The sequence below is a fragment of the Lagopus muta genome, chromosome 16, assembly GCF_023343835.1.
Source record: "Lagopus muta isolate bLagMut1 chromosome 16, bLagMut1 primary, whole genome shotgun sequence".
Taxonomy (NCBI): domain Eukaryota; kingdom Metazoa; phylum Chordata; class Aves; order Galliformes; family Phasianidae; genus Lagopus; species Lagopus muta.
The window spans coordinates 7,304,296-7,324,931 of NC_064448.1; the positions used below are offsets into that span (position 1 = coordinate 7,304,296).

At 39.1% G+C, this 20,636-nt stretch overlaps 1 protein-coding gene and 1 long non-coding RNA gene across 2 annotated transcripts; one reads left to right on the plus strand and one right to left on the minus strand.

Moving 5' to 3' along the window:
* Positions 1–966: 966 nt before the first annotated feature.
* Positions 967–14,637, minus strand: LOC125701040 (protein-glutamine gamma-glutamyltransferase E-like). Its single transcript, XM_048962487.1, has 13 exons — positions 14,483–14,637; positions 12,655–12,822; positions 12,129–12,371; positions 11,695–11,813; positions 11,080–11,208; positions 9,551–9,728; positions 9,260–9,395; positions 8,255–8,358; positions 7,541–7,786; positions 6,608–6,913; positions 5,695–5,852; positions 5,366–5,499; positions 967–3,329 (listed from the first exon to the last, which is right to left on the minus strand). The coding sequence occupies exons 1-13, from the start codon at positions 14,490–14,492 to the stop codon at positions 3,182–3,184; spliced, it is 2,079 nt and encodes a 692-aa protein (XP_048818444.1). The 5' UTR covers positions 14,493–14,637; the 3' UTR covers positions 967–3,181.
* Positions 3,248–12,246, plus strand: LOC125701043 (uncharacterized). Its single transcript, XR_007380142.1, has 4 exons — positions 3,248–3,278; positions 7,658–7,833; positions 8,227–8,390; positions 12,009–12,246. It is a non-coding gene; the product is annotated as an uncharacterized LOC125701043 (long non-coding RNA).
* Positions 14,638–20,636: the final 5,999 nt, after the last annotated feature.

Sequence of the window (20,636 nt, forward strand, 5' to 3'; positions counted from 1 at the left end):
TATATGTCTACATGTTTTGTTAGCCAGCTCCATATTATCTATTTAAACAGAAATTTTCTTTAGGAAAAAAAAAAAAAGCAAAACAAACCCACAAACCCAGAACCCAAATTATTGACCACGAATACTTTCTATCAGTGCAAACTTCAAAATTTACTTAAAAAGCATGCAGTTAATAAAGTGACATTTTTCTGGGGACAAATAATTGTTATGTTTAAATTTCTCATCTCCACTGATCATGTTTAGTGCTCAGTAAAGACTAAAAAAAAAAAAAAAAAAAAAAGAAAGAAAAGAAATTCATCTGAACTTTGAAATTACAGCAAAAATAGAAAATAAGCAGAAATTATGATCTATTCTTTTTCTAAAATTAAATATATATATACATGTGTATATATACATATTTTTATATATATTTAAATATATATACATATGCACACGTGTGTGTATGTATATATATGTATGTATATATACATATACATACATATATATACATAATATACATATATATATACATTGTATATATATGACTTTCATGCCTGTCCTGTCTTGAAAGAAAAACACTAAAGCTTTTCATACTTGGCAGCACTGTATCTGCTATGACAGTGTATGTTTTCACTTACATTATAATTCAGACGTCCTTCCTCTTCTTGGAAGTTCCTGGGATATTCAGGCTCTCAGAACTTGTTCCAGGAGTCTCCCTGAATGGATTTGATTGCTTTTTCAGAGCTGCTTTAGTTAGTCTTTTTCTCTTCTCCTTAATTCATAGTCCTTGGAAACCATAAGAGCCACAAGCCTCTGATGTTACCTGATCTTCACACACAGTCCTAGTGATGAACCGCATCAACCAGTTCTTAAGTTCAGGTGTTCAGTACTTACAGTGATTGCTTCAGACGCTTCACACTGCTCCCTCTGGAGCATGACTAGTTCCTTTCTACTTCCTTACTACTCACATAGGCAATTAAAATTCACACCACTTTTTCTGTCTCGGCTGCATCCACCTCCTTTACCTCTTGTGACGTACCCACTGTGGTGTTCACCAAGCCATCCTAAACTTTCATAGTGTCCTACATCCTAAACCAGCACCTGACGGTCGACACCTTCACCACACCAAAGCATTAGCAGCCACTTTTGTAATCCCTTTGGAATGCAGCGGTCATGGTTCCTATGTGACTAATGACTTAATAGTGTCACAGGTGTTTTTCCTAGCTCAGTTCCACCCACCTATCATCCAAAATGGTCCAAATATTTTATTCCTTCTTTTCCATAGTTTCATGGCCTTGAAATTGCCCTTCAGTTTTCCAACTTTCCAGTGTAAACCTAAACTCACATTTTTCTTGCCTCCTCAATAATTTGTTGTTTGTGTATTGTGCTATCATGACCTCAGATTAGCCTTATTGCACCTTAAACTCATGTTGTTGCTAGTCTTTTCTAGAAAGTATAAGTTCCACAAAAACATTGCAGAATCCTATCTACGAGTCTGTATCCCAGTAGGCACACATTTAATTAGATGTGTTAACTTTATGCACATGTGAAGTGTTGCAAGGGAAGGGTGTTGCCTTTCTTTAATTCCCCTAGACGTTCACCAAATTCTGTCATTTCTGCTAGGGCAATTTGCTTGACTTCACCTGAATCTGGTTGTTTTCACTCATTTAAAAAGAAGTTGAAATTCTGAGTCAAAGTCTGTCCTTGAGCTTGAACTTCCATCATTTGGTCTATGTGATGATTTGGTCTTTGTTCCTGCAAGTTTTAAGGAACATCAGGAGAAAATCTGTGGGCTATTTGTACAACTTCCCTGTAGCTATGTGGTTATGCAGCCAGTATAATGATGTACTAATGTCATGTATCTGGCACTGGTAAGTTAGATGGCTGCTGGTGCCCTCCTCAAGTACTTTTGCAGGGTATAGGTATAGGTACCAGGCAGGTTCTGCAGTCCAAAGTACAATAGAGCAGTAGTGTGACTTCTCATTCACTTCATCTACACAGTTCATTTTTCAGTCAGAGATTGACTTAGTGTTGCATAATTATCAGCCATAAAGTAAATCACTTAATGGGCTACACCTAGCTCACTTGTTCCAGGAATCTTGCTTTTAGCTTCTGCTTCCCCGCAAACTGTTTAATCACCTGCCAGGTAGAGTTGCATTGAAAGAACATCTACTGTTACGCATACTGTTTAGCAACAGGAATTCAAGATGTGGAATTCATAAGTTAAGTTAATTACGCAATTTTTAAAGGAAGGCTAAGGCACCTTTTATTAAGACGAGCCTTTTTGCTACCATTTTTGGCCCTCACCACAGTCAAACAAATTTGGATGCATTCTTTGCTCACACCAGTTTTTTCATGTCTGTGGTCTGCACCTATCTGCCATTAAAAGTTTAACTAAGGTATACTGAACTTGATCTCAACATTACTGGACTCCGTATTTAATATATTATTTGCTGATAGAGGTGGCTTCCTAACACACAAACTATAGTGATAGATTCTAGTTCTTCCAGAGTTAAAATACCCCTTGACCTAAGATTACTCTCCCTCTGATTCGCGAAGAGTATCAGTGAGTACAAAACAGCAGCATGCAAAAAGAACCTCGTGTACGTTGAACTGGGCAATTATCCTAACATTTTTACTGAGTTGCTCTCGTACTGGACGTCATCCAAATTGCTTTTCCTGTGCCTCACTTGGCCACTGTGATTTGGCAGAAAAGAAAAATGTCATGATACTTACTCATTATTGCTAAAAAGACTGGCCAAAATTGTGTAAAACATGCACTTAATCCTGGCTACTTTCTAGTATCATGATTGCAATGAAAGGAAACACCACTTTGCAATTGCACAGTATAAGGCTTGGAATGTGTAAAAATATGTTTATATTTGTGTAGAAACAGCCGCAGTCAGAAGTAATGATTTCCAAACAAAAGCAGACACAAGTCAAGCAAACAGTCTCTGAGTAGAAGGTAAGATATTCTGTTTAATTAACATGGATGTGCACAGTAGTAAGTGAACCATTCCACAGTTCATTAAAAATTACAATGTAAAATTTTAATGATATAAAGTTGATAAACCCGTATCACAGGAAGCAAGGACTTTGTTCTGTTACTTTTCTCCTAGTTTTCTTGTACATTTCTTACACCATTTTGTACAATGTCCCTGTATTTGGTAGGGACAAAGATCGTTTATTGTGTATCTTCCTGTTAGTCAATCACCTTTACAGTTTTAAAGGCCTTGATATCTGCAAATTTATCACAGGAGAAATTAACAAGCAGATGCTTGGAGCCCGTCTCAAAAGGGGTAAGTTTAAATTTTGTACTGGATATCTCTTTAGCTTTCAATGGTGGTACGCTAGAAATAGAAAACAAAAGAAAAAGTATAAGCTGAAAATAGGCTTATGCATCACATGTGAGTTTACTCTTTAGCCATTTCCATCCTTATGTAAGAACTCCTATCAGCTCAGTCTAAGATGGTCATGAAAATAGTGTGCAACACTTAGCTATTTGACAGCACCATGCTGGACTGGGTGGCTTGACTCCCATTTTCAACAGTGGAGAGCCAGTCAATGGAATCAACTTCAGATTGAATATTAAGAATAATTTCTTCTTTCATGTTCCAGAACTGTGGCTCTGAGGGACACAGTCAGTGGCCATGGTGGGATGGGTTGAGGTGGAGCTTGTTGATCTTGGAGGTCTTTTTCAACCTGTTTCTATGGTGTATATTTAAATACTCAAGACCATGCATTAAGGACTCAAAAAACATGCAGTAATCCAGATAAGCTTACTTGGGATCAGGGTGAAAACATACTCATCTCATATAAGAGAAAACTTCATGCAGAACAGGAAGCATAAAATACATCATTGTGTTGAATGAGCTGGAACCACAAGGAGTATTGATGCAAACTCCTGAATTACAGTAGATTGTAGCAACGTGAGAAAAGTGTTTGCACACCAGGAAATTCTAAATCGACCTTAAAATGTTTTATACTAGTATATTTTATAATTCTAGGAAATCCATGTTTATGATTTTACCAAAGAGTCTTAACCTGTGATATTTTGTCTTGCCTGAGTATAAAGTTGTATACAATATGTAACACAAGGTTACTGAATTCCCTCAAGGGAATAGGGAATATATGAGATAGACATAATTGTTCAAGCAAGAGTGACCATCTTAAGTTGCTGTGAATGGTTTTTTGTTTTGTTTTGTTTTTGTCAGTGTGCATGTATGTGTTTATCACAGAATCATAAAGATTGGAAAAGACCTCTATCATCCAGTCCAGCCATCCACCTACCACCAATATTACCCACTAAAACACGTTCCTTAGGACCACATGTACATGTTTCTTTAACACCTCCAGGGATTACATGTTCACTTGTGTTCACTTAATCAGCACATTTCCATATCACAGGTAGCTGGGATCTATAGTAAAAGGAACCCATTTTTTTCCCAGTCTTTTCATTCCCTATCTCAACATCATCTAGAACCTTTCTGACTCAGTTTATTAATCTCCCAACATCATTATTTTGTGGAGTTCTAAAAGCAGAGCTTGAAAATCAATGTGCTCATAGTTCCTGTTTTGGAAAATCTTTATTTATCATAATATTCACTATTTTCCCTATCCTCTTCCTGCCTGCCTTAAGTATTTAAGTTATGTTCAAGTTCCAGACCATAGTAAAGTAAATCCAGTCATCTAAGGTGTAGACTGCTGGTCCTGGCTTAGTCTGTTCTCTAATGTTCATCCTCTTTAGTCATGATTTATTGTGCCTGGAATAGCTACACATAGAGCATACTTTGGGCTGTTTTTTCAGAAGTGCCACTCTTTGAGATCACAGTCTGTCCCTAAACAATCTGTGTTCATTTGTGTTTACAAAGCTGGGACACTGGTGCATCTGCTTTTTACATTACACGGCTACCTGTCTAATGTAGATGCAAATTGTTTAGAAGGTTGACCACTCAGACTGGCACTCGTAGTCCATTTTAAAAACAAAACAAAAAATCGTGGTTAAAATGCAGAATAGTTTGGGCATAGTGTGGACAGAAACACTCATATCCTATTGCTAATCCTACAGTCAGAACAAGAAGGTCCAACCCATCTGGCCCATAGCAGCATACACTGCTTCAATAACATTTATTGCATGGGCATACATAAAACTTTTGCTGGAACTGTTGTGGCCTGTTGGGTAGGGAAGAAAGTTCTATCAAATTGTAAAGTAATTATTTGCCCTCCCAAAGTATGGAGTCAAAGCTTACGTGAGATGGAAAGGCGATTTAAAGTTGTGTGCAAAAGGAAAATTCTGTCTCATTCTTGTGTTTGGTTCAAAGTCATCCATGGCTGTGTTCTGGATTAGTTATCTTTAGTAGCAGGAAGAGGCACTTTTTGTACTTACTCTATCATAAGGATTCCTCTCAGCAGGTCACTGCCTTCTACCTGCAGCACACAGTCCTTCACTTCGATATCAATGGGATTGGTAAATACCACTTCCACTTCCACTTCTTTATTCACTTTTGCCTCGCCGAGTACCTGAGCAAAGAAAATACTTAAAAGGTCAGATCGTCAGCATTGTCAGTCATGTCAGAAGAGGGATTACTATGAGGAACTGTGATGAACCAAGGCAGAATATAAGCAGAACATCTCTTCCTGAGAAAGAAAGTGCCTAAAGGGCTCATTTTCCCCTTACTCTGCCACTGCATTTAGAGTAAAGGGAGAATAATTCACCTGTATATCAATGGCAGGGTTGTCCAGGGCAATGTGTCTTTGCACCAGTACTTGAATCCCACCTTCTACGTGACATACAGCTGTTACCTCAATTGCGTTATCTGTAGTTAACTGCTGTTGATATTCAGCATAAGATATCTTAATGGGAAAATGTTTCTCTGTGGAGGGAAAAAAAAATAAAAAAGGAACTAATAAGCACTTTTGTAAGGGAACAGACTTTCTACCCAGTATTAATCCAGGGATGGGCATGCTCACTTTTCTGGGCAGCAGTGCCAGGGCCTCACTGCCCTCTCAGTAAAGGATTTCCTCTTCACATCTGACATAAATCTCCCCTCTTTCAGTTTAAAGCCTTTCCCCTGTGTCCTATCATTATCTGTTCATGTAAAAAGTCAGTTTTCATCTTTTTTATATTCTTTATGTACTGAAGGGCCACAGGAAAGTCTCCCTATGGCGATCTCTTCTCCAAGTTGAACAAGCCTAACTCCCTCAGACGGTCTTCACAGGAGAGGCGCTGCAGCCCTCTGAGCATCTTCATGGCCCTCCTTCAGATCCACTCCAACACCTCAACATCCCTCTTACCCTGGGGACCACAGGTCTGGATGCAGTACTGCACATAGGGGCTCATGAGGGCAGAGTAAATGGGGAAAATTCCCTCCCTGCCCACTGCCACCCTCTGTTAATGCAGCCCAGGATGCTGTTGTCCTTCTGTGCTGCAAGCACAAATTGCTGGCTCACTTTGAGCTTTTTATCCATCAGGACCCCCATGCCCTTCTCTGCAGGGCTGTTCTCAAGGAGTTCTTCTCCCAGTTTGTAAATGTCCCTGATTGCCCCAACCTAAGTTGACCATCTTCTAACACCTGCTTATTGATAACTTTTAATAACAATTGTGTGATTATTTGATTTGAAAAATTACCTTCCTCAGGAGACAGAGAGACAGACAGGGAGTCCTTCCAGATCTCACGGACTGGTCTTCTTGTATACACAGTGCTCCAAGCAGTCATATTTACTTGAACAGATTTAACTTCAGATTGTAAATTTGCAAGAACCAGAATTAAATTGAGGTCTTTGCCAACTTCTAAAGGACCAGCCATCTTAAACTTTCCTGAGATATCAGGCTTTTGTTCAATTTCCTTTGGTGTTGGTGCTGTAGGATCAAACTTATCCTCAAGTCCCAGCTTCTTGCGGGCTTTTTTAAAAATATCTCTTTCTTTTTTAGAGCCTGTTAAAAACAGCAATGAAAAATACCTTCAACAGTTAACAGCTAGAGACCATTCAGCAAAACATAATTCTGTTCTTAGAGAGCAACTACCACACTTAATTTTCTGGCTTTGCCCTCAGCAATGTCGCTGTCCCTTCAGTAGCATCTTCTTGTGAAACAAAATCCTAAGTCCAAAATTTTTCACCCTTTCCATTTCTATGGTTTTTTATGGTTGTAAAATGTATGGTTTTGTTTGCTAATACAGAAAATGCTCCTTAAGTAAGGGAAGGGCAATGGTATAATGTGGTCTGTTGACTCTGACAAACAGCCAAACACACACCCAACATCACATTCACTCCCCATACCTGCAGGATAGGTAGAAAATAGAAGAAAGGTGAGAACTATGGATCAAAGTTGTTTGGACTTGTCTTATTTAGGTCCCACAAAGCAACTACGTATCAGAAAGTGGAGGGCATTATTTTTTACTCTTTACATTCTCTTTTCTTTTCTGCTAGAACTGAATAAATTTAGTATAAATTTGCCCCTTACCATATAGATGTCCAAAATTGCCAATCAAGAGGCCCCTATCATAAAGTTTATGTGACTTTTCTGGAATGAACCAAATATAGAACTATGAAGTTTTTTTACCTTCTTCATATTTATAATCACTGGTGATATCTATACGATCATTTCTACCAACTGCCTTTGTGCTGATGAGTTGGCCGATTACTGTCGACTTGTTGAATAATAATGTTTTCTTTCTAGTTGCAGGATCATAATTCCAGTACATACAGTCTGCATTCACTTCTGCAAATACAAATGGACAGTCGTAGTCCAGATCTACGTTTCCTTCTTTGACGGCATTCCTTGAGGCAGGACCACACTGATAAATTCCTATGGCATCAAGAAAATAGACCTTAGAACTAATCGATGGTTTTAAAGTAAGCAGATTACTGGGCAGATATTTATCAATGTCTCTTGAATTACCAAGTGCTGGTGGCCCATTCTGGCCGTTTCATCCATACAGACCCTCATAGATCGTATTTACCCAATAATCAGTGTGTCTTGCATTTATTCTCAATGTGCATTTGATCTATTTTATAGCATTCATTAATCTTCAATAGCTCTAGGCACCTACATTGGAAATATAGAAAGAGCTGCAGAAGAGTGGCCCTAGAAACCTAATTTGTTTCTTAGGATCCATAGAGGAACTGATGCTTTATTAATTAGGCAGAAACTGTCATTCTGCTTCTGAGCAGGAGAAGAAATTTCTTTCACAGCAGTTTTACAGTTCATTTTTCTCTCTGAAAATGACTGACTTTATGATTTTTCAGCATTACTCCTGGAATGAAATCTGTGTACCTCCACTTTCTTCTTGGGGAGTTGCATCCAGAATTTGCCATCCGCTGTATGAAGGGCCCAAGTCACTGCGGGAAAACCAGCTTTCATTCCAGACATGGAAATTCCTACATTCAAGAATAAATAAAGCAAGCCCATGGTACATGTTTCTGCATTTCTATTCACGTTCATTAATTAGTATTCTTAGTTAGAAGTCTCAAATGCTGTACCTTCAGAAGGTTCTTATCTGTGACTGATGACTGTCATTCTGATTCTGGCAATCTTACTTATGCAAGAGTTGAAAACTGCATTGTGGAACTATTTTCAAGGAACTCATTTTCAAGGAAAGATAGTGAATTTTTGAAATTATCCAAAATGTCTTGAGCCTCTTTTTCACCCCCCCAAAAAAAGTTCTGAGCCTGTGGACTTCCTTAGTTTTAGCTGTGCTTCTTATTGTACAAAACTATAGTACTTTTTGTAAGCTTCTCTTTGATTTAGGACATGAACAGAGGAAGCAGGGAAGCAAACAAGGTAAACAGTGAGGAGCTGCACTCTTCTTTGCTGAATGAAAGCTTATTTCTGTTGCATTTGTTACTTAGCATTGATAATTATTTTCACTGAAAATTATTTCACTGCAAGAAAAAAGGAGAAAGAGAGGGGAGCTTGTTCTATTGAACTCTTACAGTTTAACATGATTTTGGTTTTGAAGAATAACTTCAAACAAAGTTAGGTTCCAATATTTGATATTTCCAGTGTAACATCCCATTTTTTCAGTAATGTGTGGCAGCTATAACTTTGTCTACCTTGGCTTCAGTTTGCTGTAGTAACTGATGTTAATTCTCTGCTTTATTAAGAAAAGGTGAAAATACCAAATTTTGTGGCAGCATAATATTTGTTCATCCTGTGCATGTAGTTGTTTTAAAGACAATTTTTAAGTAGTTAATAGAGTATTTGTCATCAGAATCTATACTCTGCACCTGAAGACTATAATACTGACAGGTCCTATTACTAAATACTGCAGAACCTTACCAGACACTGTCAGCTCCCTCGTTCAAATGATTTCCAGAAGCATCATAAAACTCATCCACACGCAGATTTCCATCTGCATCGTGGGCAGAGCTGAAGTTTGTAATTGGACGAGTGGGAATCCCCAGACATCTAAGCACTAAAGGGAGAATGGAAAACCATAGTCAGAAAGCACTATTTCCAGAATACGATGTTTGATATAATAGATGAATATTCTGAAATATTTTCATGTAGAAAGTGTTATTAGTGCACAGACACTGTGCAGTATCATTGTATGCATTACATAAATCATACCTGTAGTTAATACTGCTGCAAAAACCCAACACTGTCCATATCTAACAGGCCTGAATCCTGATTTCTTCCAGTTTTGCAGGATTTCACCACTTCCAGTCCAGCTGCTTGGACTTTTCCCACCATCATAATTTCCACTCCAGTTTCCTTGTACCACCCCTTGGTCATCATTGGCATTGACCTGTAAAAATATTCACAAAATTTATGATAACATAAACCAAGAGCTTACAATAGATGAAGTAGTTGTGAGGGAACAGGAGAAAAGCTTTGAATGGCACTTTAATGGACAAAAGTCATTGCTTCTTACAGTTGGCCTTCAGGAGGAAATCTCATTGTTTCAGAGAAATTATAGAAGTGTCTTCATAAGTAATGAAAAGAAATTAACCACTGTTTCTCCCACCCAAGTGCAGTAGTACCCAGCAAGATGACACACACAAGTTTATGGTGAACCTTTCTGTTGTGAGGTGGCAACTTTACCACTGTGTGATAGAATGACATAAATGCATATAAGGCAGTGAATCTGTCAAAATGTGCCTGCTTGATAACAGGATGAACTCTTAGCAAATGTATAGACAATGTTAATTTAGGGGAAGGGGCAGATATAAGAACTGCGGAGTCACTTTAAGCATCTTGAATACTGGGTCAACAGAAATCTCATGAAATCCAGTATGAAAACATGTAGAATTCAGGATTCAGGGCAGGAAAACCCCATGCATTAGTACAGGCTGGGAAGTAGCTTGCTGAGTGGCAACTCAGCTGAAATGACCCTGGGAGTTACAGTAAGTGCCAGAAATTATCAGAATACTGAAGGAAGCTGTTACAGCTCTTTAATTATCACAGTGCCAGGATTACTGTCCAGCTCCTCTTTCAGACTTCTCAGTTCAGGGGAATGTTGTGGCACGGGCCTACCAAGATGGTCATGGGCCCTAGAGCACAGCACTTACAAGAAGCTGAGAGTGCCAGGCTAGTTCAGTCTAGCAAAGATGAAGATAAAGGAGTCTATAGTAAGAACTTACAACTATTCGTATGGGGCATACAAAGTCAGGAGTCCAACTTTTCTCTGCACTGGTATATTACATGCCAAGAGGCAGCGACAGAAAGTTGTAGCTTGGGAAAACCATATTGGACATAAGAGAAAAATTAGTCACTAAGAAGACAGTGCAGCTCTAGATTGGTCACCCAGAGGGGCAGTGAAACTTCCATCCTTGGAGATTTTCAAAACAACTTTACAAATCCATGGATGACCTGATCTAGTGCCCCTGTAGACCCCCTTCAAATGGGAAGTTGGATTAAAGACCTCCAAAGTGCTCAGCATAACAACCCACAACATAGCTTTGAGTTTGCATACTGGATATCAAAGTGTTAAGTGTGAGACATACATAAATGAGACAAGTCTGGAAGGCTGAGACCAGACAACAACTTAGGGATTTCCCTGGCCCGCATTTCTGCTTTGTGGTGCATACAAACAGTGGCCTAAAATTTTCTGAAAAGTGAACAGTCAGTAGTTTAGACTTTCTGAACATGTTGTTTACCATTGCACTAAGAACACGGCCCAGATATTTGGGATCATGTCGGCGAGATACATCTGTGGCAGGATCCTTACGGTAGTTCAAGCTTCGATCCAGCATGGAAAGGCAAATACTGAGGATATCTGCTTGAAACTATGTTATAGAAATATGTTAGTGTATTAGAAACACAGATCATTCTACTGTGCTAAAATATACAGATAAGTAGAATTACATGAGCATTTAATATTTCTTTAACCATAAGATGAAACTTTCCAGCTCAGCCAAGAATTCCACATAAAAATGAGCCATCAACAAACCATGGAGATTAAAACTCTTAAGAGGTTTTCAAAACTCAGAATGTGTGGACTGGCAGCCAGGCCTGTGCCATTCTGTGATGCTCCACTTTACTTCGCAGCAGACTCTTAGGACTCTGTGTCCTAGCTCATATCACCAAGTAGTCAACTGCAAATTTTCTCATCAATCAATATAATAGAAGTTGATGTGAGTTCTAACTGCATTACCAGACTCCTGATCTTCTGAGGTGTATGGCTGTGATAAACATTAAAAAATAAACATGCTGATCATCCAGCTTATGTGAAGAGCAGAAAGCACTGGCTGCTGGTTCAGTGCTGTGTTTACCTGGCCAAAGTTCCATCCAAAGCTGTTGATATGATTATTGTTGCCAGCAAAAATGATACCAAACTCTTCTAGCACATATTCCTCACACTCTGCCTTGTTTGGCATGAACACATCATCACCTGAAAAGCCAAAGGAGAGGTATATACAATCACAGCGGGTAAAATAAATAAAAAACCTGCAGGGTTTTGGCAGAACTTAATCTGCATTCTGGGGAGGGAGCCAGGGGATCTCCATTCAGTACGTGATACAGAGTTGGTTTTATGTAGCAGAAGGTCCTAAGAAACCATTGTATGCTTTTCTTTTCTCACTGCTAGGTTATGTGGTGAATGTTCTATCCCCATACTGCAGAAGTGTAGGTCAAGTGGAGAAACTGGAAATACTAATCAAACTACAAGTAAATCAGTTCTTTCAGGGGAATGCTGATATATTCCTACCTGAAGACCAAGGGTTGAAGAGCAAAACAAAAGTGCCAAGGACTACTGGAGACGATCTGCCAGCTGAAGTACTTTGAACACTCAGCTTGTAACGTCCAATGACAGCATTAGCTGGGCTGGAAATGGAGATGCTCACGGAGTGGGAACTGGTGGACTGAAGAACTGCGCTCCAGCCCTCCTTGCTTGCTGTGCTGGAGATACCAAATATGGCTTGGGTCTTGGCCTGCTTGGAGGGTCTTGGACCTTTTAAGGAAAATAAACAACTTTTTTCTTTCCAGCTTGCTGTAACTTGTCAAAAAACCCGTCTGATTTTTAACCCTTCTATTAGATTAATATGGCATATGTTTGAAAATGAAAGAAACTACCTCTGCTAGCTGAGGTGGAAGTAGTACAGCAAACACTTCAGATACTATTTAAAGCAGCATGTTGATTCTGAGGTATTAACTGCCTACCATATAGCACATACCAGGCCAAAAGAATGTGGCTTAGGCATTGCAATTTCTGGGAACAGCACTGGGAGCCATACCTGTTTCTGCGATGAATGTAAAGGTTTGCTCCGGGTGTTCCGTTCCATTGAAGGTGATTACAAAGGCCTGACCTCTCCTCACAACCAACTCTTTGCTAGAGAATTTACTTGTGTGGTGATCTCTCCCATTTTCTTTCACATGCCAGTCGGTACTTGGCTGCGTCAGAGCTAAGAAAAAGTGAGAAGTACATTAGAAGGAGGAAGAAGCACGTAAACAATTGCAAGAATTTCATGTTACTTTCTGTAAGTAGCTAATAAAAATGTGAAGTTTCCACCACAAGTGGAAATAAGTTATTTCTGAGCATTTTATTCTGTTTTGAGAGAGAGAGAGAGAAAGAGAGAGAGAGAGAGAGAGAGAGCTTACACCTTTACAAGATTATTAACAACTATCTGCGTAATTATTAAAAAAGTAGTATATCCAGTACTAAAGGAAAATCAGAAAAGAATCTAAGAGGAAAGAACTATGAGAGAATGGAACACCTGTGAGTTTCTGAATACAGAATCCAGCTGAACTCAGCTAATTGTGTCATGGTTTCATTCATTCTATGACATGATGGCTTAATAAGAAACGAAGAAACCAGAGTGACTAGAAGGATGTTTCTGCATTTTAAATCATGATGAGTTCCCTAGCCACATTTATGTTACATGTATCTCTGATATAAACACCAGTTCTTATCTGTTGAAAGCACCTAACAAGAACATAAAATCAGAATTATTTGAGTTGGAAGAGATTATTAAAGAATCAAACCAACCCCCCTGCAATGAGCAGGGACATCTTCAGCTCAATGGGTCATTTGACAGTGGGAGAGATGACAGAATTGGAGAGAAAACACTATTAAAATCATGTGTGTGAAATAATATGGTGTGGAATGCTCTTGTGTGCAAGCTGTAGCTTTATCAGAGGCCAAAGAACAAGCATCTGAGGTTGGTTTGTCTCTGACATGGACAGAGCCTATGGAGGGTTCATTAGCAGAAGATTAACTTGATGATTGAAATGAAGTGCAGAAGTACAGAAGGAAAAGATATCAGTGTGTGTGTTCTTTAAAAATTATTTTTTAAATAAGTTAAAAATAATATTTTATTTTTTAAATAGTTTTTACTCTCTTTCTCCCTCCTCCCCTTCCACTTCATAGAGAGGAAGAATAGGAAAGTCCTTAGTAGTGGGACTGGGTTGTTACTGAGTAAAAAATCAGCATCCTGTGTTCACCTTGATTCATCCATGGGGAGGTGTTCTTTGCAGCATAATCTTCAGCTTATCAAGTCAGGCAAGCCTTGAAATAACTACATTTGTAGCCTTAGAAATACAGTCACATTTCAAATGGGGGGAATACGTTTTGCTTTTTTTTTTCGTCTAGGCAAGCAGCATGTACTTTGATTTTTTAGGAATGTACCTATTTAAAAAATAATAATTTTTAGAAACTCAGCAATAAAGCACATCTGTTACAGAACAGGCTCAGGGGTGAGGAAAACTTGTCTTTAGAAAGACAGAGATCAGCTGCCAAGGTAAATGCAGCAAAGTAGGCAATTTGCATAAACATAAATTTTAGCAGCAAATCAAAAACAGACAAACAAAATCCTTACATTTTTGTATGCTCTCAATTTTAACTTCAGGTTTCAACCTTTTCTGTGCACTCTAACCTCCCTCTGCCTTTTCAATGATACCTTCTCCAAATTGTGCTTCTCCTGTTGTGTCAGATTTGTCGGTCTCCCATTTACACTGGGCTGACAAAATACCTGCAAACTTTCCTGTCGCATTCAGAGCTGAATACACATCTTACTGATGTAAGAGAATAGCAGAGAACCACAGAAGGGTTTGCCCCTTGCTCACCTTGGCCCATATCTGATCGATATGTCCTGTAAGAGCAGCTCTGGAGTTTTCCTCTCAATGGCCTCCTCTACTTCTGTTGACTCAAGGAGTGATTGGTGCCTTTCACTTATTTAAAGTCTACTTGTAAAGCTTTTCCTGTGGGAGGGTGGAGCTTCAATTGCTCTCTTTGCTTTCCAGCCTTTAATATGAACAAAGGGGTTGAAGATTCTTTTTTTTTTTCTTCTTTTTTTCCTTCTTAGGCTCAACATTCTGATCGCACTTCCCTGCAACCTAACTTAGGAAGCTTGGACAGTATCATAGAATGGCTTAGGGTGGAGGGGACATTATAGATCATCTGGTTGCAAGCCTCTGCCATAGGCTGGTTGCCACCTACCAGATCAGGCTGCCCAGGGCCCATCCAACCTGGCTGTATTTATGCTTAGAAATCTGGATAGCCATTAAAAGTTTCTTACTGTGTTTGAATTTATAAGTATTTCAGTGTTTAGTTGTTTTTCTTTCTGTTATAATAACAACATCCTAGTAAAAGCATACTGCTTCTTGCACCACATTGTTTTTAATTTGGAATTCCTCGTGAGCAATATTTACAGTGACATTCTTCTAAAATTAATTCAGTGAATTCATTTTTTTCCTCGAGCTACTTCCATGAATGCTTCTCAACACTCAGGATCAGCAGAATTTTTGGGAAAGATGGGACAGTAGTTTTATCACATGAAAAGTCCAACTGTAATTTTAAAAATAAACAACCTGGATTCATTAATTAATATAATTAATTGTGCATTTGTTTCAGGGTGGGAAAGCAGTCCTTATCTTCATCTTTAAGATGAAGACACCAACAAGGTGTCTTTCTTCTATATTCTTCCATACATATCCCTGAAGCACCATGTTACAAACATCTGGACATGACTTACTGGGGACTGCCTCATTCCATTGGGAAATTGGACTGTCCTGTCTCTCCTCTCATTCCTTTGTTGGATAATTAAGCAAGGAATTTCATCACCAAAATCACTCCTGCAACCCTAGGTGCAGGAAGTCAAGTATTTTTCTACAGTTATACTATATTTGTAAACCTCTAGGGAGGGCCCTGGGGCCCTGGAATAGCAATGTGGACTGACCTGTGTCGACACTCTCCAGGACCAGAACCTGCTGATGTAGACAGGTCAAGTCTATAAGGAAAAGCACTTGGCTGAGATCTCTTCTAGTTCCTATATATTGCCCAAGAAACACTTCCTTTTTTTTTCACTCTTCATCCTCCATTCCAAAGGAGGTGCTCCTGAAATGTGGAGTCCTCAGTACAGGAGAGAAGTGGACCTGTTGGAGTGCATCCAGAGGAGGGCCACAAAATGCTCTGAGTGATGAAACACCTCCCTATGAGCACAGCTGAGAGAGCTGAGGCTGTGCAGCCTGGAGGAGAGAAGGCTGCAGGGAGACCTGAGAGTGGCCTGTCAGTATCTAAAGGGGCTGTGAGAAAAAGGACAGACTCTTCAGCAGGATCTGTGTGACAGGACAAAGGCAGATGGTCTGAAATGGAAAGAGATTTAGATTCAATATAAAAAGGAAGGTTTTAACAATAAGGGCAGTGAGACACTGACACAGAGCACCCAGAGATAAGGTGGTGGCCCCGTCCCTGCAGTCAGGGTCAGGCTGGAGGAGCTCTGAACGCTGATGGAGCTGTGGGTGTCCCTGCTCACTGCAGGGGAATTGGGTCAGATGGCTTTTAAAGATCCCTTATAACACAAACGATTCTATGAGAATACCTCATTTAGCAGGGCACATGTTACAGCATGCCAGGAAATTCCTGGAAACTCAGATTTTCCCTTAGGATCCTGGCAGGAATGCTATGGATTTTTTCAGATGGGAAGTTGATAGTGACATATACTAGCACAGCAACTTCAGAAACTACCAAGGGACCAGCACCTAGGAATGAATCAGACTTCCCAGACAGCTCCCACATAGCCAGACATGACCTGGTGCTTACAGCCTATTACATTTAAATGTAATCCCCTACCTCTCCCACTTATACACACATCCCTTCCACTGAACTGGAGTAAAGATGTTATTTGGATGTTGTAACTTACAGTTAGAGTTGCACACTCATCAGAACTACCTCTTTGCAAGCTCCGTTCACTGTTAGACTCTGCTTATTTCTTCTAAGAACTTCAATCCAGCATGACCCATCCTATGGCCAAGCACTCCTAATTCTGGTACATAAACAAGATGCTTGCAGGTGTGACTCACACCTTAGTGGTAATGACACAAAACTGAAGACACAAGCAGAGATAATTGAGTGTGAGGCTGTGAAACAAATTACTGAGTGCTTAGTAGCAGTAATGTGCTGCAGACTGTCAAAACTCTTAGGGAAAAAAAGTATTATCAAATTTACAGGACCATTTACAATGCTTTTCCCAAGGCATCACCTTCCTTTCTCTTTCTGTATTCTGTTAAACCAAGTCCAGTACAGGCTGGCCCACAGATGCACTGAAACTTTCTGGAAGAGTGTTTGTATTTGCAGGATGTGTGATTTTGGAACATGTTTGTGTGCATATGTGAAAGCAGTCATGGGCACACATACCTGTGCACACACACCTGTGCACACACACACACAGCTTTTTACATTAAAATTGTGCTTGGAACTTTGAGGAGAAACCCTGGGTACTTTTGACTTCTCTAACTGAACTTGGGCTTGCAATATGACCTGGGTATTTCACAAGCAAGAGCTGGCTGTGATCAGCAAATAACAGTTTGTTCGTTAAATGCTGCTATTGCTTCTTGCATTTACTGTAATGAGAAAATTGTGGTTAAGAAGGACACACTGATGTATCATGCATAAAAAGGAAGTTTTTAGGGACTGCCTTGCCAAAATGGCAAAGTTAATGTCTAAGCCATTGGCATATCATTGCTTAAAAGGAAGTGTTACAATGCAGAAACAATTACTTTGTGGTTGTTTCCCCATTGCTACAGAGGAAAGTTTTTACTGTCTATTTTACTGTCCATACAGTCCTTCTCTTAAAGGGAAAGATTTTCCTAATCACTCCAGTCTTTCAGATTGCCTATCAAATTGTGTTTGGCCATTTATTTGGTCTGCTGAGAGGAGGAGATGGATGAGGGAATCAACAGCCTTATGCCCACTGTGTCCACCCGATTCCCTCCCAGCCCCTGAACAAGTGGACATCTAGATGATCTCACACTTAGCAGATGCAGTCATTAATAAGCACCGTCAGGCCGGGCAAACAACAGATGCTGCTGATGAACACCAGCACAAGTAGATCAGTCAATAACGTGAATTATTTCAGTGATTGTAATGGATGAATATTTGTATCCTAAGAGTTTCTGCAATTGAGTCTCATCAAGCTTTTTGACCATGGTGTAACTCTGCCTGTTTTAATCTCCACGAGGGCAAAAAACACCTCTCATTTCTGTACTTCATCCTCTGCTCTATGGATAGTTGCTTTTTGATTAATTTCCTAAACTTTTCTAGTTAATATCACATAAATCCAGCAGAGCGTGAACTACATGCCTGGAAGTAACTCCATTTTTACTGAGTTCTCAACAAGTTGGACCTAAGCAAGAACAAAGCCAATCTTGCTACAGTGTCTTGATTTAATATCTTTCTTGCTATGACCTTACTCCTGGACATCTGTACTGATTTGTCTGTATTATAAAGTCCCTTTCACAGTAATTTCAACATATAGTTAAAATGATATTGCATTTTGCTGACTCTGAATCTCCAGGAAGGAATGTAGTCCATATTTGTGCTCATGGCACAAATATTCCCATTAACACAAGATTAATTCATACTTGAACAAGCCCTCGATTCATTAAGTTTCACCCTACTAGATAGTTTGCAGTTTGCCATAGTTTCTCCTGCTCTATTTGCGGTTTTATAATACCTGGTTCTAGCACAGTAATGGACAGATGATCTTTTTTCCTTGTTGATGTCTTTTGAAAAATTCAGGAAAGAAAATGCTGAAATAACCTACTCAAAATCTCAGTATGTAGAACACTTCAACAGTTCAGAGCCTTTTACAGATAATAACCCTACAGAATAAAAAACATACGGTAAATTATTCACTTACCCATCCCCTATTCAGGAAGAGATTTATTTATTTGTTTATTTATTTATTTACTTATTTATTTGCACTTACCAGCCATGCTTCCTTGCTCCTCTGTGTCTTGGGCTTTGTATTTCTGTGAGCAACTGTAGAGGTTTATGATAAGACTTCAAGCTTTGGCTGCGTGGCAGCATTTATAGAGAAAACTTTAGGCCTCTCCTTCAGCTCAAACCAATTGTAATTCACATTAGGTGGGTGAGGCAGGTAAGTCATTCCAGTGGGCATGTAAACTTCCTAGTGACCATATATTAGCTCATGGGTTTTAACACACCACACTTATGCAATTCAGGCTATTTATCCCGAGGGTTGACTGAGATGCTCGGAAAAGTAGAACATTTAATTGCATACCTGGAATCCAGATTTTCACATCCAATGATGTGTCACTTGGGAAGAGGAGAGAAGATTTTTTGAGTCAGAATGAGTGAATATCTTTTCCTAGCATGATCCACAGATGAGTGTTCACAAAATAAAAGTATATATTCCTAATAAAATTAATATAGTTCCCTATGCATACGCTCATAAGTCTTACAGTGAAACAACAGAACTTTTCACTCACCTCAGTAGTCCTTGATTTGGGATCACTGAGTCTTTTTGGGCTCAGTGATGCTTTTGTGTCAGTCTCCCCTTAGAGTCTCTGTGAACAAATAGCAACAGCATTAATGGTGTACATGTCAAGTAAGCTGCTATTAAACTGATGAACCACTGAATGGTGAATAGCTCTGAGGACTGGATCTCAAGCAGTAATACTCCCTGCACAAAGGGAAACTTCATCCTCATAAAATTAAAGAAAACACTCATTTTGTAGCAGGTACAAATTAAGACTGTAATTTGTGCTTCTGTGGTGATTACTCAACTAGTTTCTGACTATAAAGGCACAACATTAAAAGCTAAAATACTTTGATCTGCCTGTACAAGGAGGGTGTTTTATAGATACAAAGAAAATGAATTCATTGGCATGACTTCATGATATTTCTCTTTTTTTTCTGGCTAATTTTTCTTTTTTTGTTTGTTTTTTTTTCTTTTTCTTTTTTCTTGTTGTATTAGTCTTCTGGCTATTTGACTGTGGATCTTTCTATCTTTTCATATGGGAACTTCCATTTTTTATGCTTACTCCAACTTGATTAAGGTATTTTGTCTCATTTTGCTATTGCTTAATCTCACTTATCTACAGTGAGGAGCAGAGCCTGAAGCAATCTCAGGAATGTTAGTACTCACCTTGAAGAACTTGAAGAGTGAAATTTTCATAAGATGAGGAATGGGAAAGCGTAATACCTGTGTATAATACAATGGGGTAAGAGCCATGGGAAGGAGCCTAGAAATTGCAGTTTACATCAACTAATTTAGTCATAGAATGGCTAGGTCGGACCTTAGAGATTATCTGGTTCCAAACCCCTTTGCCATTGACAGTTCCTGAAAATAATGGAATAGAGAAACTTGTTAGCTTCACCAACATGATTAAAATCTACCATGGACTTTTTAAGAAGTCAGCCAAGCCCACCCATTTTTTTTTTCCTCTTTCGTATAAACTTTAATTTGTAGCAACATCCTACATGGTATTTTCATAACCATATGAAGACATTATTTACACAAAATTTCTGTGAGCTAATGGCATAATTTGCAGGAATAAAGCAAATGGCATGTTGTCCCAATGTTTCACTGTCCAACTGGAAGGGCGTAGCAACAGCAGAGCCAAGAAAAGCTGTCTTGGAGCTTTCATGTTTGCTAAATATGCCCTGTCTGTTGTTATTAGGACTTCAGACGAAATATTGTGTCCAACCCTGAGCACGGAGTTGAATCAGTCTAAAACAGAGGCAGCTATGGAGATGTGATGACAACTTTTCAAACAAGTGAGGTGGTTACAAAAAGAGGAGCCTAAAATCTTTAGTCTGTCATAGAAATGCTAAGGTTAAGTATAAATTAAAATGCTGGCAGTGAGGATAAGTACTGAACTAGACCCTCTATGGAGGTTGTAAAAGCATATGTAATTGTTTTCACTGGAGATTAAGAATGGACTGAATGAATGTTGGGTGAGGGTAATACAGACG